The sequence below is a fragment of the Callorhinus ursinus genome, unplaced genomic scaffold (assembly GCF_003265705.2).
Source record: "Callorhinus ursinus isolate GAN/ISIS: 27379988/994484 unplaced genomic scaffold, GSC_fseal_2.0 scaffold7, whole genome shotgun sequence".
Lineage (NCBI taxonomy): Eukaryota > Metazoa > Chordata > Mammalia > Carnivora > Otariidae > Callorhinus > Callorhinus ursinus.
The window spans coordinates 56,929,170-56,950,964 of record NW_027397069.1 but is presented as its reverse complement, the minus strand read 5'-3'; the positions used below and the strand labels follow the sequence as shown (position 1 = coordinate 56,950,964).

Genomic DNA, 21,795 nt, shown 5'->3' with positions numbered 1-21,795 from the left:
TTTTACTTTAAAATTTTTTTTAAAGATTTATTTATTTGAGAGAGTGAGAATGAGAGAGAGAGAGCACATGAGAGGGGGGAGGGTCAGAGGGAGAAGCAGACTCCCTGCTGAGCAGGGAGCCCGATGCGGGACTCGATCCCGGGACTCTGGGATCATGACCTGAGCCGAAGGCAGTCGCTTAACTAACTGAGCCACCCAGGTGCCCTACTTTAAAATTTCTATCAAGAAATCTTTTGGACAATATATGTGATAGGCAGACAGAGTAATGTGCCTCTCTTCCTGCCACCCTTCCCCCGCAATACACCCAACAATGTGAATATATTGTTACATGGCTAAGGGGAATTAAGGTTGCAGGTGAAATTAAGGCTGCTAATCAGCTGACCTTCAAATAGGGGAAGGTTTTTTTGATTATACAGGTGGACCCAATGTAATCATAGGGCTGTTTAACAGTGGAAGAGAGAGGCAGAAGAGAGAACCAGAAGATGTCAGCGTGAGAGGGGCTCAGCCTGGTGCTACTGGCTTTGAAGACAGAGGAAGGGGCCACAAGCCAAGGAATGCAGGCAGCCTCTAGAAGCTGGGAAAGGCCAGATAATGGACTTCCCCAGAAGCCTGCAGAAGGAACACAGTCCTGCTGACATATTGATTTTAGCTTTAGACTTCTGACCTACAGAACTGTAAGATAATAAATGTGTGTTGTTTTAACTAAGTTTGATAATTTGTTAAGACAAGGATGGAAAACTAATTCATTTAGAGTAATGAATCTACCATTTTAGAAAACCGTGACTTTGAAATTTCCTCTATTGAATACACTTTTTTGAAGCAGATGTTGACACTTAAGGGAGTAGGTTAACTGAGCACAGAGAGGATCAAGGCATGTCATGTTAATTATGCACCAAGTAATCATTTTACTATGTTTTATTAATTTCTAATAGCTTCAAATGTGTCGATTATAAACTTCTTAAAGGCAGGAACACTACTGGTCCTTGTATTTTATGCTGGTCTTTTTACATATGGTGCTTGGCAGAGTGCCACAATTAAACAGTCTCAGTATTGAAACTACCAGATTTTTTATTGTGTTGTTGCTGTGAAGGATGGAGTGGTTACATTTCTAAGTGGTAGAATTCTGCCTAAGATACATGCTCTGTAATAAAAATACAACTAAAATTGTACATCCATCCATTGCTGAGCCAAGAAAACAAAGATGAGGAAGGGTTGGTCAGATTATTTCGAAGGTCTGCTTAGTGTTTACATTTGGGATATAATTTTATTAAATGTGGGGAAACGATCAGGGATGCATCCCACATGATTTGTCTTTTATGCCTGTATTTTCCTGGTAATGTTGGAGGTACTGTTCTTTCAACTTGGTGTATTGGGTTATAATCTACTCTTCTCGGGAGAGTGCTCAGCATGGTCACATCATGAGGCTGAGAATATTTAAAAATTTCTCACCACTGTGTTAATGTCAACCTTCGTAACACATGACCCTGAGAGATTGGAGCATCATTAATTTTAGGAGTCTTTTAGTGGTCAATGTATACATGTTTACTTTCAGAACATTATGTGGTTCAGACGTACTAAATCTGTTGGTGTGCTAAACAAATATTAAGCAGTATTTGAATGCATGGAAAATGAAACATGGTTCCTGAAAATCCCAAAGATCCAAAGACCATTCAGTTATATGTGGGGGGTGGGGTGGGTGGTGGAGTGGAGAATTAATGTTTAAGGACAATGCTTAAGGTCATTGAGTCTGCTCCAATGACCAGATGCTTGGCTAGTCTCTAGCTAACATTCATTCTAAGATTGAGTTCTTTGCTGTAAAGTAGGAAGTATTCATTGTGATGAGTACACATATCTGCAAGGTTTTTCAACCAACTTCAGCCCCCTAATTTACCTTACCCATCTTATGTACACCATTACATAAATCATGTTCTTGAGGCACAATTGATTACTTTATTCTGGGTTTAGGTTTAGCTGCATATGTCAAGTTGAAGCTATTGATCAGACTTGCATGTGTTTTTAGAATAAATTTTATTAAAAATTATGCATCTTGGTAACTATGTATCATAGCTACCAAACTGATCATTCTTTAAACGGTGTATCAACTCTTAACTTCCCTTCTAAGTCTTGTAACACGTATAGTTGTAGAAGTGAGCATGAAGCACTCAAGTATTAGAACTGATGCCTCTTTAAAGCCAAGGGTGGCCTTAGAATTAGGGTGGGGACAGAGGAGAAAGAATCAGCTGACGAACAGTGGGAGAGGTAGGTAAAATTACAAGGGCATAAATTGATTCTAGTAATTTGCATAACTTCTTGTTGTGGATAACTTTTTTTTGTTGTACCCAAATCTGTTGAAAGATTTAGCAGACACTCTATTGTATTATAGTCCTGGAGTCCAGGTACATTTACATAATTAAACACAAGTATTCTGAAACATTTATAATTACACTGACCACTCATAATTTTGTCTATAAGATGACTTTGTAAAAACCCCTGAAAATTATTAAAATAAAGTGTATGAAGCTCTGCAGTGTCTTGTAGGTCTGAAATACTCGTTAAAAGAAAAATGTCTATTAAACCTGGCAACCTATTTTTCTTGGGTATCAGAGGCAAGACAAATTTTTTTTTTTAAGATTTTATTTATTTATTTGAGAGAGAGAATGAGAGACAGAGAGCACGAGAGGGAAGCGGGTCAGAGGGAGAAGCAGACTCCCCGCCGAGCAGGGAGCCCGATGCGGGACTCGATCCCGGGACTCCAGGATCATGACCTGAGCCGAAGGCAGTCGTTTAACCAACTGAGCCACCCAGGCGCCCCAAGACAATTTTGTTTTACCTTTGAATTCTTTCCCTCCCTCCGAGCTTCCTTCCTTCTTTTTCTTTCTCTCTCTCCCTCCCTCTTTCCTTCCTCCCTCCCTCTCTCCCTCCCTCCCTCTTTTCCCCTTCTTTCCTTTCTTCCTTCCTTTTTTCCTTCCCTTTCTTTTTCTTTCTTTTTCCTTCCCTCCCCCCTCCCTCCCTCCCCCCTCCCCCCTCCCTTCCTCCCTCCCTCCCTTCCATCCTCCCTAGCATGTGGAGCTTAGAAATCTAGAAATATTAGTAGTAGGTAGTAATTCAGCATTGGGAGACTGCATGGGGGTGCAAATGTACCATACGGGGGAAAGTATCCACAATAATGAACATCACTTTATACCACAGATACAAACACATTTTGTATCTATTAAATCAAAGTCATATTAGACACAGAGATTACTATTCAAAGACCATGTAGCATGTATTTTATTATGCACAATCCAAATAAGAATGTGAATCCCCACTGCTGGGGGTTCAAATTATACTGCATTTGGACCACTCAAAAACAAGTTTTATAGGAATGAATAATCACTCAGAAGTTCTCCAGACAGACAGTAGCTGACACATTGTTTTGTCACTTTTCATGGTTATCAGTCATTCCCAAAAAAAAAGACACATAGCTACATTAGCAATAGGGAAGGTGAACAGATATACAAAGTATGTTTCCAGTGATGTGTGTGGCAAATAAAAATAATTTTGAAGAAACATGATTAAAAAATGCTTTTTGGAATTTCAGAATCCTTTCTTCTGGTACTACATCCTTCCCTTCTGCTTAATCCACTTCAATTTATGGTTTTCTGAGGGTAGATGGGTAGACTGCAGGGGCAGTGGCACGAATCTTGCCCCAAGACTAGCTGTAAGATAAGAAAACCAACTGAGCTGGAGTCAGAATGCTCAGCTTATAATCCTGCAGTGTTTATACTTACACAGCTTTGTGGGGCGCCTGGCTGGCTCAGTCGTTAAGCATCTGCCTTCGGCTCAGGTCATGATCCCAGGGTCCTGGGATCGGGCCCCGCGTCGAGCCCCGCATCGGGCTCCCTGCTCGGCGGGGAGCCTGCTTCTCCCTCTCCCTCTACTCCCCTGCTCCTGCTTCTCTATCTCAAATAAATAAAATCTTAAAAAAAAAAAAACAAAAAAACCCAACCCAGCTTTGTGAGACTGAAGGAATCTTAAGGTCTTTCAGTTGTTCTTGTCTATAAAGTTGAAAATGAGAAAACTGGACCCAAGGATTTGTAGGGTTCCTTCCTTCCAGCTCCAATGTCCACCAATCTTCCTTTTCTAAACTGAATCATCTCCACCCAAAGCTATGTTGGTGTCACATCATCCTGGGACTCTGTTTTGCTGCTTTTTGATCTGATGACAGATGGTGGCCTGCAGACGAGTCAACAGTGTAGCTGGGAGTAGATGATGAAGCTGGCTGGGTCCATGACTGGATGAGAGGAGTGTCACATGCCCCTAACACAAAGATGTATCAGACTGTGCAGGAGGTCGATTCACTGAACTAGTAGGAGCTAATTATGTATGCAGAAAATGCCAAGGGTTGTAGGTCTCTAGAGCCCTATCTGCACATCCACATACTTTTCCTGCTAGGGATTCGGCACAGAAGTCCTGTTAAAATCAGCACAGTAGTTCTAGCTACCAACTTAGTATCCATGAGTCTAGCTTGGGTCTTAATGCATTAATAAGGAGGATTGATTACAAAAGACACTTACTATATATTGTTACTTTTAATTAAATTACTTTATGAAGGTACCTTTAAAAAAAAAAAAAAACTTCTCTAATTTTCAAGGTACTCTCACATACTTTCCAAATCAGAATCACTAAGAGGTAGTGAAGAGAGGTATTACCATCTCCAGATTATGGATGAAGAATTGGGAGTTCCAAAAAGATTAGGCAGCAGCTTTAGTCTTAGGAGGTTGGAGGTTTGTAAATGATGATGCTGGGGTCAGGACCAGGTATTCTAAGTCTCACAACACACGATGCTCCCAACAGAGACCGGGCGGATGGAGGCGGTTAGTCCATCGTCACTATGAGAAAAACAATTTAGCACGATGTTCTCACTCAGACCTTCAGAACAGCTTCAAGCTGACTTGCAGCCCCCAAGATGTGGAACTGTGATGGGATAATGAGGGTATCCCTCTGTATCAGTACAAATGTACTGGTAGCACTGAACAAAAAGCCCCTCTCACAGACCCCAAGCTACGGGAAGATTGCGGGCAGCGCCCGGGCCTCAGCTGCTGACTCGGGGGGGCAGCCCCAACCCGCAGGGCAGCTATGGTCCATCTGTCTTTTCACGTGCTCTTAGAACGTGATGACGCCTGCTTCAAGTGTCTTTTCTCTTTTAAGAAGGTCGTCAGGTATATTCAAGAAGGTCATCCACAGTGGCATTTAGAATTTAAACGTACCAGAATTTTTCTCTGTTCCCAAGATGTTAGAACCATTTTAAAAGACTAATCAACTAACTGTCAATCTTCCATTTTCCATTCAACATTTCCTATTTTCTAAAGGGAAGTTCTCTTTCCTGGGTTCTAAAGTACAGTGATTTGACAAATAGGATCTGAAAAACAGGATTATACCCACATTAAGACTGTTCGTTTTTTTTCTGTCAGATCCATATTTTTCAGAATTTGGGACAGAATACTAATCTAAAATTTTTTTCATTTAAACCAGTTAGGTAATTTTGCCTTTTTTTCATTTTCATTGAAATAAATATCCTGTCTATGTACATACTGCTTAGGCTGACTTTATTACCATACAGAAACGGTTAGAAAGATACTAACATATGAAGGTGTGTAGCTGTTTTATGTAAAATAGCTTTAATCTGGACAGATATGGCATTATTTAAATAAGTTCTCCACAGAGGACAGGAATGCCAGTTCAAACTCCTGATCAGAGAATCTGCTTACAGATGCCCGAGCACTGCTTCGGATTTGGAGTCTCTTTTCCTCAGACATGGAAAGAATATGAGCCATGGTCTCAGCATAGCCATCTTCGCTTTCAGCCAGAAATCCAGTTCTCCCTCCGTGGTGAGGCACGACAATGTCAAGCTTTGGGCCCCCGGAATTGTGGGCAAGGATAACCGTGCCAGCTGCCATACACTCAACAACTCCTAAGAAAAAACAAACAGAAACCACGTACGACATTTTGAGAGCAGTCATAGGAACAAGGATGAGCAGAAACCTCCACAAATTATAAGACACTCATGAGAAATTCAAGTAAATGTCTGTTGTGTCCATAAATTTGCTCATTAAACTTCCCCGGTACCAAATAATTCTAAGCTTTTTTTTCCTTTTTAAGCTTCAAAATAATGCTGCTTCGCTCTTAACTGAAACAGGCAAGCAAGAACGGTCTGTAAAGAACAGACATACTGCGGATTAGAAAACAAAGTAGAAGACTACAGAATGCTAGCAAGACGGCAGATAATTAATGGTTACTGAAAGGTAAAAGGTGTAAAAAGGTATCAAAAGCGAAATTTCCGGAGTTCAAATGAGAGCATTAGGAGGTTTCCCTCCTCCCTCTACTTCTTCTCTTCTCCTTTGTTAGCAACTCTTCTTCTGCCCACTTCTGAACCGCTCTTGTTTTCAGCATTTTGCACCAGGGGCCTCCTCTCGCTGGGCACACTTTCCCTAGGCAATTCGACCCTCATCCATGGGGCTTCTGTAATGACCTGGACAACGACCCAGACAACTCCCCAGTCTGTGTTTCCAGGTCAGGTCCCTCATTTGCACTGCAGACTCATGTAGACAACTGCCCACAGGACACACACTTCCATGTCCCCCGGATCGTTCTAACTCTACATGCAGGGAACCTGGCTCATCAGCTGCCTCTCTTCCTGGAGTCCCGCCTCTAGGGAAAAGCCATCCACCATTCACACAGGTGTCCAAACTCAAAGCCCCGGCAGGTCCTCTCTGACTCTTTCTTTCTCCTCCGTTTAACAAATCCCGTTCATTACCAAGTCCTGTTCAGTCGTGCTTCAGAAGCTCCCTCGAGTATGTTCGCCTACCACCTTCGGACCCAGCACCTCGTCTAGGTTGCCCAACACATCCTCCTGCCTTCCCCGCCCGGCTCTCCCCGCTCCCCACCAATCCACCCCCGCCTCGGCAATCGGAGTGAACTTGAGGAAACAGAAAGCTTTTAAATCCAACACTTAGACTCAGTCTCTCTTTCTCCCCCTGGCTTCACACGGCCATGTGATCTGGCCCCAGCTCCCCTCACACAGGCGTGCAGACCGAACCCTTAGTTCCTTGAGCGTGCAGGCTAATGCTCCTTTGTCACACCGGTCACAATGCCGCTCCCTCTGCTGGACATCCTCCTCTCTTCTGCAAGGCTAACTTCCAATTACTGTTCGGGCCCCTGCTTCCATGGCACGTCATTTCCTTGGGCAACTATTCTCCGACCGCACACATCTGTGTCAGGTGTTTCTCTTGGGCGCTTTCATGTCACCCCACACTTGCCCTGGCATAGCTCTCAGCACCCTGTCCAGTAAAGCACTGCTGAACTGGTCGGAGGCACACACAGAGCTGGAAGTCTCTGCACACCAGCTCCCGCCTGCCGCGCACCTGGCACAGTGAATGCTCGGTGCGTCTCCGTGCAAGAAGGCACAGAAGTCAGGCCCTGTACGGAAGCGCTGAATCACAGAGGTCTTGCTGCACGTCTGGACTTCGTCGTGCGCTACCAACTAGGGACAGACAAGAGTATAAGATAAACTGTGGCCTTAGGAGAGGAAACTTCACTTGTATGTTCTTCGGTTTTCCCTGAACAACTGGCAGTGTGTGGCACAAAGTAGCCACTTGAGAGATACATCTTGAACCAGATCAGCCACAAACCAGCACTTGATTTTACATCAAAATGTATGCATAGCAGGAAGTCAGGGGTAGAGAGCGGATTTGTGCCAGACACAAGGAAGGCTAAATTAAAGGCTAAGGAGATTAAAGTCAGACACTTACAATGGGATTTGGCAGAAAGAGAGGCCATTCCAGTAATGAGTAGGGAATCAGCAGAACCAACAGAATTACTGTGAGGAGGCCAGTGAGCTCCTGAGGGGCTTTACCAAAATCACCTGAGGGCCTTTACCAAAACACATCTACGTGGGCCTCACCCAGAGATTTCGATTTGGTCCTTCAGTGAGATTAGGCCGGGAACCTGTCCCAGTCTGCAGATGGGGTTAGGTGGGGCAGGGAAACTGGGGCAGGTAAGAGCAGGGGCTGTCTGAGTGAGGATCCAGGATCTGCCTCTTACTGCGGCCGAACAAGGGCAAGTTCAAAACCTCTCTGTGCCTGCGTTTCTTTATTTGTAAAATGGAAGTAAGAATATGTATGAAGCAGGGTTTCAGAGAGGATTAAATCAGATAAAGATTTCAACAGTGACCTACACATGCAGTCAGTTGTCAATAAATACCAGCTATTATTAGTGACTACATACAGTTATGTCCTGCAGGGTCTCAAATGAAAAAAGCTTACTTGGTGGACTGGGAGAAGAGCACTAAGACTGGATAAAAACCTCCACAGTATCAATATTTTACCGAGAGGACCTAAAATGTACAGACAGACTCACCAATCCCAAAATGCTCATTCCACATGGTATGCAGACCAATTGTTGCTTCAGACAAGTAATTCTTTAACTCATCAAATGGGATGTTTATTTTAAATTCCACATCTTCTTGAATTCCTAGATCCTCAGAAAGCCTTCTCAGTTGGTTTACCCTCAGCTCATCATCTTGGTTTCGACAACCTCCAATGAGGACAAGTTTCAATGGAGGCAGTGACTCAGCCACCTTCTTATTCAGCAATTTAGCAAAGGCTTTGATCTGCAAAGGATGATTCTTTTCAGGCCGGAACTGGCCAATGGAAACCAGTAAATGGCCTGGGGTCGTCTTTTTGTCACGTAAGGGAATTTCCAGAAATGTCTGCACATCACAAGGTGGATAAACAATGTTAGTGCAATTCCCAACTTTCCACAGGGAGAGAATGTGGTTTAGTGTCCAAGAAGAATTGACCATCACTACATCACTGCAAGAACCAACAAGTCCATAAACAAAAGCAAATAAATAATAATAGATGAGCTTTACTTTGCTGAGCAAAGGATTCCTGGTAATGAAGGCTGCATTGTTAAATCCAACATTTTGATTCTTCACTACGGAGAGCATGTCTGTGCTGATCGTGGGATAATGAACATAGCTTCCGATGCGACAACCGCCTAAATACTTAAACAGAGGAAGTGTAAACGCGTATCCCATTGAATCGATGTAGATGTCGGGAACACACTGCATTAGAGCTTCCCAGCCAAGAAGAATGGACCCTAGACTTTGGCCCAGCAATGTGAAGTGAGGATAGAGTGAATCTTCCACAAGGTAGCGTTTCCTTAAGAAAACAAACTTCACTGGGTGAGTGAGTCTGATGTTAAATCTTCGGAAAGCACCTTCTAGTATCTGCTGACCACTGACGTTAACATCTCCAGTATAAACGACATAAACTGCTTCAGGATACCTAAAACAGAATGTAATAGTTAAGGTTTTCATTAGTTTAGGTGAAAACCAAGCAAAAGGTTGTAGATAATTATCTTCTCACAATCATAAAGAGGGTTATTTTTAGATTGAAAAAAAAATGTTTTCCATTCATTGTACTTGGTCTACTGATGCTCCTCTTTCTGGAGTCTTCTGCTGCCCTGCGAGCGAAATGTTAGTCCTCCAAATAAGACCGCTCATTCTTTGCTATTTCCTCTTCTAAGAACTTCACATAGCACAGACATCAACAAAAATTGCTGATTGACATTTCCGTTTTTAAGAAATATTCAGCAACTTTATTTTGACAACTCTCTCAATATAAAATGGTAATAAAATACTAATAACATTCACAAACAAGAGTTAAAATTTACTAAATGTATCTCTAGATAGGATCATAAATGCTAAAACGTTACTCAGTGTTTTTATCTGAGATGCAACAAGATTCTAAAAGCTAGATCTGGTGCCTGCATCAAAATTAGATATGATATAATTATAATGGAAATATGTAAAACTACACTCTTATGACTATTTATGCTTTTGGCATTTGTTCTGATTGTGTGTGTTTTTAGTTATTCTTTGAGTCATCAAACATTTATTCCGTATCTAGTATGAGCTAGTAGGTTCTGGGGATTCAGAGATTAGTCTTTACCTTCAAGGAGCTGAGTCCAGTGGGAGAGACAGATATATAAACATAAAACTGCAAAACTGTGTTGATAAAGATAGCCATAGGGTGTTGTGCAGGCCTAAAGGATGGGCATCTAACTGCACCTCCCAGCAGCCAGAATGATCCTTAGAAAATGTAAAAAGGATTGTCACCTCTGGTTGCTTAAAGATGGCCACAAATTCTTTGACACTTATCGAGTGGTGGGATCTATGTCCCCTCCCCTGGAATAACAGTGGACTCTGTGACTCCTTTTACCATTAGACTATGTCAAAGGTGACATTTCACCAGTTTCTAGACCCAGGCTCTAAGAGATGGCAATTTCTACTTTGCTCTAGAGAAGTCAGCTGTCATGTAAGGAGTCCGGCCATCCTGAGGCTGCCATATTGTGTGCAAGCCCAAGGCAGTCACGTGGAAAGCCTGCGGGGTGACAGAGACGCCTGACCCGTGCCCCTCACCCTCAGCCGCTGGAGCTGTTGCAATTGTCCCAGCCCAGGAAACAGACACGTTAAGAGAGGCCTTCAGATGACTTGGCCCCAGTTACCATCTAGCTGCAGCCGCTTGGCATGAGGGATTCCCAACAGGGCCTGTCAGTCCCCAGACAGTTAGAAATAACGATACATTCTTGTTTTAGCTATTACATTTTGGGGAGGTTATGCAGCAACAGATAAGCAGAGTGTCATCCCTCTGTTTGAAGTCCTCATAGGGTTTTCCACAGCACTCAGAACAAAATCTAAACTCCTTACCCTATTCACTCAAGCCCTGTGTAACGCTGGCCCTGCCTCCACTCTCTCAGCCAAACTGGATTCCTTTCTGTGAACAAGCCAAGCTCCTTCCAGTCTCAGGGGACTTGCAGGAGTTGTTTTCTCTGCTTTGAATTCTCTTTTCTCATCTTCACTGTCTTTTCCTGAGGCAGACAGTATGGTTTGTGGTTTATAATGCGGACTCTGGTAACTCAGTTTCCTTGTCTGTCAAATGAGGGTAACAGTAACAACCTCATACGGTTGTTATGAGGACTGAGTGAGCTAACCCGTGTAAAGCACTTCAAACGATGTCTGGCATCCAGTAAATGCTCAGTAAATTTCAGCTCCTTTGTCATTTAGACTAAAGCTAAGTATTAACCCCCTGGAGATTTTCCCTAATTACTCAGTCTAAAGTGTGGACTCACAAATTATCCTATTCGATTTTCTCACATAGCATTTCTCACCATTTGATATTTTTCTTTTTGCTTATGATCTTGTCTCTCTCTCTCAACTAAAATCTAAGGTCCATGCATGGTAGAGCTGTCACAAAACTTTACCAATGCCCTCAAGAGCTAGATAATCCAGTTAGACAAGTTAATGCACAGAGTTATGAGAAGCAAAGAACCGGAGGGATTAGAGTAGGAGTAGGGAAGGCCTCAAGGAGATGGATAGTAAGCAGAGACTTAAGAAAATGTTCTGAATCTAGGCAGTTATGGAAGATGGCAGAGGAAATGCAGGGGTGGCGGCTGGAAGCCATGATGAGCCAAGAATATAGCAATGTAGAGCAAAGGGAATTCCACGTGAAGGCTCTGGAACTGGATGAAGGGTGTGTGCCAGGATGTAGCGTAACCATGGAGGAATAATAGTTTTCCTCCTATGATACAACCATCATTGGAACTTGGACTTTACTATGTTTGTTCCTCTCTACAAGGGGATCGTAAACATTTTTGGGGTGAGTATGGGGGTGCGGGTGGGGAGAAGGAAGGCTAAAACTTTAAATGACCCGTTAACAGCATACTCTTTCTAACATGGTAACTTAAGACTTCTAACTGGTAATGATATCAACATCAGAATCAAATAGATGCTTTTACAGAGATTATTTCCTGTGTACCACTACTGACTAAAAGTATTCAGGTTTAAAGCACTCCCCATGACTTGGTATATTTACTATTCAACTTCTTCTCCACACATTCTTCCAAGGTAACAGTTATCCCCACTAAATTTTGCCATCAAAGGGCAGGTACTGGGCGCCTGGGTGGCTCAGTTGGTTAAGCGACTGCCTTCGGCTCAGGTCATGATCCTGGAGTCCCGGGATCGAGTCCCGCATCGGGCTTCCTGCTCAGCAGGGAGTCTGCTTCTCCCTCTGACCCTCCTCCCTCTCGTGCTTTCTATCTCTCATTCTCTCTCTCTCTCAAATAAATAAATAAAATCTTTAAAAAAAAAAAAAGTTTTTAAAAAAAGGGCAGGTACTTTCCCTTTCTATTTCTTTATCATATCAACTAAAATTCAATAGGATCTTGTAAGGCGGGCTGCCATATAACAGAATTATTTCCTTATTGAAGAACAGTTAATTCCTGGCTATGAATAAGGTATTCATATCTGAATAATGGTGAATATCTGGATAATGATTTTTTTTTTTAATGGTAATAATAGAGTAAATTAGCTAAGAAAGATGCATACCTACTTTTTCTGCAGGGCTCTTAAGGCACACCACAAAACTCTTTCTCCTCCTCCGCCAGCATTGCAGTATGGATGAAAAAATGCAACCACCATTTGCTTTTTCTCATTTTTGCTAGTTGATACTGACGCTTTCTTTCTCTGTAGCAGCAGTCTGATTCCCCAGAGGATAATGAACAGACATACACATAAAGTTCCACAGACTGTCAGCCCAGGGAGGAATAATGAATAAAAAAATCTGAAACAAAAAGCAAAATGTAAAAATCGACACAATGCCTATTCAAAAGAAACTACAAATTAAAGTCTGCTTTTACATATCCGCTTTCTATATTAATAGTGAAGACAAAATTTTTATAGCTGGAAGTCTGCTAACAAAATACTCAATTTTTAATATTCTAACACCTATAAAATGTCCAATGTCAAAAGGTAATCCTCTTTAATTTCAATCTCCACAGAATGCTAGCAATTTAATATAACTTTTCTTTTTAATTGGCAGTGAAAATCAATGATCAGCCACCTTTCTCCTAACAGTGTGTATGTGTTAAAGGATTAAAAACAAATTTAATTACTAACCTTAACAAGACATGATTAGGAATGGCATCTGACCCTCAAAATTATGACACAGAACTCAAGCAATATGTCTTTGAATGATCAATAATGAACTCTTTTTTTTTTAAGATTTTATTTATTTATGTGACAGAGAGAGACAAAGTAAGAGGGAGAACACAAACAGGGGGAGTGGGAGAGGGAGAAGCAGGCTTCCCACTGAGCAGGGAGCCCGATGCGGGGCTCGATCCCAGGATCCTGGGATCATGACCTGAGCCGAAGGCAGATGCTTAACGACTGAGCCACCCAGGCACCCCAATAATGAACTTTTAGTTAGGTAAAAGTTTGATGATATAGTAAATCATTTTCATTCTCTCACTTCACCTCAAATAGAAAATTTCTGGGGCAAGAGGAACTTAGATACCTCCATTTCTTTTCTTTTCTTTTTAAAGATTTTATTTTATTTATTTGATGGAAAGAGAGAGCACAAGCTAGGGGAACGGCAGGCAGAGGGAGAGGGAGAAGCAGGCTTAATGCTGAGCAGGGAGCCTGACGCGGGGCTCGATCCCAGGACCCTGGGATCATGACCTGAGCTGAGGGCAGCCGCTTAACTGACTGAGCCACCCAGCTGCCCTATTACAAGTTCTGCATTTGATCTGTTTCTATGACCCTAAAATCACTGCCTTCCTTCAGGTGCCTCTAAATGAGTTGCCAAAAATGCACCAACAATCTACTTCACTCACATTAGTGAACTCGCTCCGACACTGACTGCTAAAAGGCTCTCTTACTGACAGGCTGACTAAAGCTCTGCAAACACAAGGAAGGACCCAGGCCTGTTCACCACTGGATGCCAATGCCTAGCATAATACCTGGCACAAAGAAGGCATCCACTAAGTATCTGTTGACTGAATACAAAATTTTATTACCTCCTCGGATGTCTCTTAGATTGTGTTAAAATAATTTTTCGAAGTATGTTTTTCTGTTAGGGGTTGAGCAATATAGTTGGTCCCTAACCTCATAGTTTTTATATCTTGCCTACCCTTTGTAAGGAGGAAGAGCTTGTAAGGCATAAAAACACTAAAATACTAAAACTTAAATACTGAAATTCAGGACCAGGGAAAACAGAGTTAAAGTATTTGGTGGGGAGGGGGTGACAAGTGGGGGATAAAGATATAGAAGCTCTAAGCTTGTACATAGTAGTGAATAGCAGATTGGGCTCTGAAGGGCTTAATGACCCAGGACATACGAAGATATTTTGTACAGTTACAAAGTTCTCACTGTCCATAAGTAGAAAACACATGGATTCTTCAGAGAATATCTTATTCATATTTAGTTTGGAAATAAATTTCTCATGTGGTATTTCCTATTGTGAATAAGTCTACTACCTGAAGAGGTATTTGACTTATTAAAATGATTTGGTCTCAGGATAACTTTAAACTCTTAAAAATAACTGAAGACCCCATACAGCTTTTGTTTCTATCAGAATTTCCCAACCTCGGCACTACTGACATTTTGGACCACATAATTTCTTTGTTGTGAGGGTTATCCTATGCGTTATAGGATGTTCCTGGCCTCAACCCACTGGATGCCCATAGTACTGTACCAATGATGGCCGTAAGAATTATCCCCAGGATGCCTGGGTGGCTCAGTTGGATAAGCGACTGCCTTTGGCTCAGGTCATGATCCTGGAGTCCCAGGATCGAGTCCTGTGTCAGGCTCCCTGCTCAGCAGGGAGTCTGCTTCTCCCTCTGACCTTCCTCCCTCTCATGCTCTCTCTCTACCATTCTCTCTCTCAATAAATAAATAAAAATCTTAAAAAAAAAAAAGAATTATCCCCAGACATTGCTAAATGTCCTGCAGGGGTAATATCACCTCTTGTTGAGAACTACTCATTTAAATTGATTGTATCTACCAATATTTAGCATATTAGAAATGAAACTGAGGAATTAAAAACATTATGAATTATCCCAAAAGTAATGACAAATCCATTACATGTTAATATATCTTAGTTTTACTAAAACAAAAAAACAAAACCCTATATTTTCCAAACCAAAAATAAATAAATAATAAATAAATAAATAAATAAATTCGGTAAGAAGGCTATCACTGTTTTATATTTTTGCAAGATTCTTTAATGTCTGGCTTAACAGAAAACAGTGGCTTTTCACATCTGCTTCTGCATTCAATCTTGGTGCTACATTGTTTTATTTGAAGTATATGAAGGCAATCCAGGCTCACTCAGATATGTAGTAGGAAGAGGGAGTATGTTTATTATTTTTTTTTAAAGATTTTATTTATTTATTTGAGAGAGAATGAGAGATAGAAAGCACGAGAGGGAAGAGCGTCAGAGGGAGAAGCAGACTCCCTGCTGGGCAGGGAGCCCGATGTGGGACTCGATCCCGGGACTCCAGGATCATGACCTGAGCCGAAGGCAGTCGCTTAACCAACTGAGCCACCCAGGCGCCCGGGAGTATGTTTAAATAGCCCTTTCAGATACAGTATTTTTCTGGGATATTATACCAAATTAGACAAGTGGCAATTTCTTAATGGCCAGGTGCAACATGGAATATGAAACTGAATCAATGACCTTTTCATTCTCTGTTTTATTGAAATCTACTGGTCTTACAATTTGAATGAATCTTTTACCTATACATGATTTTGTAACATCATGACTTGATTATTTGGAAATTATTGGTTCATGACTCATGGAGACTTTCCAAATGTGGGCACATTTCATTGTACAATATCCCCAAATCACATTTGTTAATATCACTGACCATCTCATCAGGAAAATCTTTTAATTACTGGAAAGTGGTCAAGCTCTGAATGGCAGATACAAGTTTTCCAAAGTTCTAATTTTCATGCGAAAGTTCAAACAAACTTTATTATTAGCAACAAATTTTGTCACTTGTTTTCTTTGAAATGACAGGTCACTTCATTTTCATTTTCTTTTTTTTTTTAAAGATTTTATTTATTTATTTGACAGAGAGAGACAGTGAGAGCAGGAACACAAGCAGAGGGAGTGGGAGAGGGAGAAGCAGGCTTCCCGCTGAGCAGGGAGCCCGATGTGGGACTCGATCCCAGGACCGCGGGATCATGACCTGAGCCGAAGGCAGACGCTTCACGACTGAGCCACCCAGGCGCCCAGGTCACTTCATTTTCAAATAACCAAGTCAGAAGATCCACAGTTTATCTGTCAGTAATTCTTTCAAGTAGAAACCATGTCCCATAAAAAAAAGTGTCTATGGGGTGACTGGGTGGCTCAGTCGTTACGCAACTGCCTTCAGCTCAGGTCATGATCCCAGGGTCCTGGGATTGAGTCCCACATCGGGCTCCCTGTTCAGGGGGGAGCCTGCTTCTCCCTCTCCCACTCCCCCTGCTTGTGTTCCCTCTCTCACTGTGTCTCTTTCTGTCAAATAAATAAGTAAAAAATCTTAAAAAAAAAAAGTGTCTAATTCAGCTTGCAACTTAGCAATCATACAAGAGCTTTTCCTTGAGATAACCATCATACCTCAGTATGGAGACATTATATAGAATATTAAAAAGATATGTATTCAAATCAAGGGTTAATATGTAACAAAATTAATTTTTACTGTTACAAGGACATTGTTAATAAAACTGGCTTTAGCAAGTGCATGGTATCAAAAAACACAAGACTATTAGAACACTTTGACATCACTGCCTCAATTTGTGCTAAGTAGCAATTTTATCCACCATTACTTTTGCACTATCGGTGCAAACATAAATATAATGAAAAAGCAAATGTTATCTTAAATTATTATAAAAATAGTTTGACCTTGAAGAACTACTAAAAGGGTCTTGGGGACCTGCTAGGTCTATGCCCATACTTTGAGAACCACTGTCTTAAAGGATGAACAGAGAGCACCTGAGTGGCTCAGTCGTTAAGCGTCTGCCTTCAGCTCAGATCATGATCCCAGGGTCCTGGGATCGAACCCCCCGCATTGGGCTCTCCACTCAGCGGGAAGCCTGCTTCTCCCTCTCCCACTCCCCCTGCTTGTGTTCCCTCTCTTGCTGTCTCTCTCACCATCAAATAAATAAAAATAAAATCTTAAAAAAAAAAAAAAGGATGAACAGAGTTTGACATTAGTGGTAAGATTTGTGATTTATTTAACATTTGGGATATATGAATTCATTAAAGCAGTATTATATAGCTTTCCCAGGACAAGCCAAAAGCCTATTTAATTTAAAAATGTGGCTGACCTATAGAGTACAAAGATTTTTATGGCATTTCCTTCTAATGATTTAAGTGGTAAGATTCATGTGATATATTTTCAAATTGAACGATTTAACTTGAATCAGAAAAAAATCATATTAATGACTAAAGTTGAGCCAGTCCTTTATTCTGTTAGTTTCAAAGACACAGACTCTATAAATAAATTTATTAAACATTCTATAGTACTTGTACATTAAAACTACCCATTTTAGGGGCGTCTGGGTGGCTTAGTCAGTCACGCGCCAGGCTCAGGTTATGATCTCAGGCCCCTTGGATCCAGCCCCTTGTCAGGCTCCTAGCTCAGCAGGGAGTCTGCTTAAGAATTCTCTCTCCTCCTCTCCCTCTGCCCCTCCCCCATCTCTAAAATAAATAAATCTTAAAAAAATACCCATTTTAGAATTTGTTTAAATATAACTAAAAATATGTGCCATTAAATAATGCTTACCATAGAAACACAAAGCTTTAAAAAGATAACTGTAATCAACAGTGAGTCATTCATTCAACAAACACTTATTTAGCCATTATAATGTGCAAAGCACTGAATTAGGGATATTTCAAATAGCAGGGAAGAATATAAAGCCTCTGAAAACAGAATTTCCTGTTCAAAATGTTTTAAATAATCATTATAGAATTTGATGTAGAGGGGACAAAAATGAAGACACAATACCTGAATTTTGGAGAGAATATCTATATACTGCTATTCAGGGTGCTATGTGTTAATTACAAATTTTCAACCTGAACAAAAATAGTTCTTTCAACCATCTACACAGTTGAAAGAACTGTGTAGATGGAATATACTAGGTCTTCTTTTTCTTCTTCTTCTTCTTTTTATAAATACAGGGCAAGGCACGTAAAATACAGTAGTATTACAATAACAAATATAGGAAAAAAGTCTGGGTTTTTTTCACCAAAATGTTAACAGTAATCATCTCTGGATGGTAGCATACCTGGCGAATTTTCTTTTTTGCTCATCTATTTCTTAACTTTTCTACAAGAAACAATGTATTACCTTGTGATAAAATTTTATGTAACTATTTTTACATCAACCAGAAATAAAGATCAATGGATAATCATGAAGCAGAGGATTCAACATAAACTTTATATTGGTGAAAATTAAAAGAACCCTCACTAAAATGGAGTCAGGAAGTCAGAAGGGGCAACGCAAAAGAAGCCCTATCACTTACATATCAATTTCATGAAGAACTGTCAATTCTAGCCTCCAAAAGAAAAATCCTAAAGGGGAAGGAATTGTCAATTATAGACCCCAAAAGAAGAATCCTAAACAGGAAGAAATCATCACTAACAGGCCCCAAAAGGGAACGGTGTACATCGCATCTCCTACAAGAGTACTTCTGCAACTCTGCCAATGAGAAGTCCTCACCACTCTAGCTTTTCTCCAGACTTTCCTTCAACCCCACCCCCAAGTTCCTCCTCCATCAACAATGGTCCTGTCCTTTGTCGGACTTGCCTATGGTTTTGCCGTAACTTGTGTATCCAGAAATGCAATTCTCTGCTATTCCCGGAAAACAAAACAAAACAAAATCATTTTTGCTGTTAAGAGAGATGTTTTATTTTTAAGGTTAACATACTTAAGTGACATATGTTAACAGTGACAGTTCCGGTGAGTGAAAGCGGGGAAACTATGACAGGAGAAGGAAGAGCCAGTTTATTCTTTACCAAAAGGAGAGACACGATAGTTTGGAAAATGATTCGTGGCTCAGTCATAAAGAAAAACGAGGACTGAATATGAATAATTTATGAAAGAAGAATTGGAGTGCGAAGAAGAGAGAGAAAAAAACAGGAAGGGAAACTCGATCCCGCACCAGAATGGGGCAGGAGAAGAAAACGCGGTAAACTGAGTCTTTAACCCACTCAGCTCCAGTCTGAGTGGAGACTCCAAAGTGAGAGGAAGAGCGCTCACTGTCCTTGAGGAAATTGCCTAGACCCGTATCAAGAAGATCCTCCTCCCCGCAAATTTCAGTTGCACCGGGCGGACAAATATCACCGTGAAACAAAACGCCTGCAAACCCATACCACCTGCTCCTCACCTCAATAACTCGCACAGGTACCAACCCCCTTTGGTGGTCGCCATCTTTCCTCGACCCCCGAACTCAGGAAGCGCTTCTCTGTTCCTCTTCTCTATTGGCTCCTGAGGAAGCGGGAGGTGTTCTCTCCGCCCCCACGGGGCACATTGTGCATTTCAATTGGCTGCTGGTAGTAGCTTCCCACGGCCTTCCAGCCAATAGAATCTTCCGAGGGGGGGAGCCAAGTTTTCGGCGTGGCGCACAAGGATCCCGCCCCTCTAGTGGGCGGGGCCGTAGTGGGAGTTGGGCTGCGGAGGGCGTGGCCTGTGATGGACAGCCGGCGCACCCGTCCTACGCCCCCTCCCCCACTGGAAGCCCCTAGCGCGGAGCCTGCCTGCGGTTAAGACCAATGGGAGGCCCTTGCGCGTCTCAGATCGATTTTCCAAGTGCGGAGTTCAGCCCTGCGGCTGCTGCAGCGTCTGGGATCCGCTGTGCTCTGGAGCCAGGCGCGGAGCGGAGAGGGAGCTGTGCCGAGCCGACCCGAAGCCGGCGCCCGCCACGCCGCACCTTCCCCGGTTGGCGAGCCCTGGCATCTGCATCTCCGGTCCGGCTCTGCGCCGCTCGCCCGCTCTCCTGTCCTTTTCAGCACACGCCGGAGGCCGAAGACCGAGTCCGCAGCGCACCGGCCCGAGGTAGCGGAGACCAGGGAGGGAGGACCGGCTCCCGCCTGGGGCACCGGCAGGGCCGCCTCCGGGTGTGAGTGAGGGTCCGAGGCCCACCCTCCGCTCTGGCGCTCATCCCCGCGCCTCCCCCCTTCCCCCAAGGGCCAGGGCGCCGTGGCGCGCAACTTTGAACCAGTCCGTAGGGCGAGGTCTGCTGACCCCTTGGTCTGGAATGCAGGGGCCGGTCCCCAGACCCATCCCCGGGTGAGACAGCCGAGCCGCAAGATGCCACCCACCGCCCGCTCCTCTTCTCCCCAGGTTTTAACGCCCCGCTTCTCGTCCACTAACCAGGTGACCTGGGGGCTCTGGGCCGATCACAGAAGAAATTGGCCCCTCCGGAGGAGGTTGCTTGAACAGGAAAGACAGATTACAGCCAGAGAAGAGGCCAGTCGGAAAGTAAGTTTCCTTCCCCGGGCGCTGTGTGCTCACACCTACCTGGAGGACTTTGCACGCCCACCTGCCGGCCTTTTCTCTGCGGCCCCGCGTGGCCGCAGGGCCGCCAGAGCCCCAGCCCCAGGGGAATCGGGGATCGTAGCAAGAGCACCCTCAGAAAAGGCATGGCATTAACGGGTTTGCAGGAACGATTGAAACCCCAGCACTTTTCCATTCATCTTTGTGTTAAGGGATCTGAAGCTGGAGATGTAAAGTGAGCGTCTAGTTGCTGTACAAGAGCTCTTAATTGCCCAGAACGATTAAATTAATTACCTAGAGAAGTTATTCAGAGTGCGCGGATCTCTTTATGATGTATTCAGGTCCTGCAACTTTTTTTTTTTTTTTTTAAATAGGCTCCACACCCCCTGTGGAGCCCAACAGGAGGACTGAACTCAGGACCTTGAGATCAAGACCTGCCTGAGCTGAGATCAAGAGTGGCGCATAATTGACTGAGCCACCCAGGCGCCCCCTGCAACTTTTCTTTTTTATAAAGAACTATTTTGAATTCATTTTAATTACACAAGTAACACAATAATGCGGTGACTTAAAAATGCCAACAGTACAGAATTATTGAGCATGAAAAGCAGATCTACTTTCTAATTCTTTTCTGTTGATTTACATATGTCTTCATTTGTTCAGCAAACATTTATTGAAAACTTACTGTTTCGGGCATAGTGTTAAAGAACTGAAAGTACTGTGGTTAAAAAAAAAATGTGTGTGTGTGTGTGTATATATATCCAGAGAAATCTTTAGATTTTGTATGTGTGCGGGTTTAAGATTTTTGTTTTGTTTCACATGAGATCACATAGTGTATATTCTCCAATCTTTTTTTTTCTTTTCAGTAGAACTGTGTTTTAGAGATTGTTTCAATTTAGTACATAAGCATCTGCCTTGTTAAGTTTAACCTCTGTACAATATGGATGTATACCATGTGCATACCATAGTATGTTCATCTTTTCCCCGTGAGTGATCCTTCTGGGTGCTTCTAACGCCCCCCCCCCGCCCCCCGCCCTGCAAGCCTTGCTGTAGTGGACGTCCTTGTACATGATTTGTAGTGCTGACACTTGAGTATTTTTTAGGATAGACATGTAGGCCTGAACTGCTGGTCTACAGGTTTCTGAAGGTAACATTATTGTGTGCCCTTTTGTAGTGAAATCTGTCTTGGGCTCTGGTGGTATAGCAATGAAAGGTAAGTGGATTAATGGATTGTTAGAGTCTGGCTGATCGATGATTCTTAGTGTGATGACTCTGCATTTAATGGAGGTGTGAAGAACATGTGGGTGAGGGATGGCTCAGAAAGGGGGAGACACTTCCAGACCCCTGCAGTGCCCCCACCTCTCTACCCATCAGAAAAATCCTCATCCTTCCAGATCAAGCTCAAGATGCTTTCTCCTTGAAACTTTGATAACT

General features: G+C 42.6%; 3 protein-coding genes across 16 annotated transcripts in view; 2 read left to right on the top strand and 1 right to left on the bottom strand.

Moving 5' to 3' along the window:
• NEK5 (NIMA related kinase 5) overlaps nt 1-5,889 on the top strand; it is a 57,442-nt gene extending 51,553 nt beyond the window's left edge. For 11 of the 13 annotated variants that reach the window (XM_073894614.1, XM_073894618.1, XM_073894619.1 and 8 more), the window contains one exon: nt 5,753-5,889. The gene's annotated coding sequence lies outside the window, so the exon portion shown is untranslated. Of the gene's footprint in view, nt 1-437; nt 2,610-5,752 lie in introns of those variants that run through there. The other 2 variants (XM_073894616.1, XM_073894617.1) reach the window with 2 other exon arrangements.
• Nucleotides 3,253-19,363, bottom strand: ALG11 (ALG11 alpha-1,2-mannosyltransferase). Its single transcript, XM_025875106.2, has 4 exons — nt 19,256-19,363; nt 12,435-12,665; nt 8,398-9,329; nt 3,253-5,953 (listed from the first exon to the last, which is right to left on the bottom strand). The coding sequence occupies exons 1-4, from the start codon at nt 19,297-19,299 to the stop codon at nt 5,682-5,684; spliced, it is 1,479 nt and encodes a 492-aa protein (XP_025730891.1). The 5' UTR covers nt 19,300-19,363; the 3' UTR covers nt 3,253-5,681.
• A 281-nt stretch (nt 19,364-19,644) lies between these two features.
• ATP7B (ATPase copper transporting beta) overlaps nt 19,645-21,795 on the top strand; it is a 72,996-nt gene continuing 70,845 nt past the window's right edge. Inside the window, exons 1-2 of one of the 2 annotated variants that reach the window (XM_025875102.2) lie at nt 19,645-19,923; nt 20,245-20,349. The gene's annotated coding sequence lies outside the window, so the exon portion shown is untranslated. Of the gene's footprint in view, nt 19,924-20,211; nt 20,350-21,795 lie in introns of both variants that reach the window. The other variant, XM_073894611.1, reaches the window with a different exon arrangement.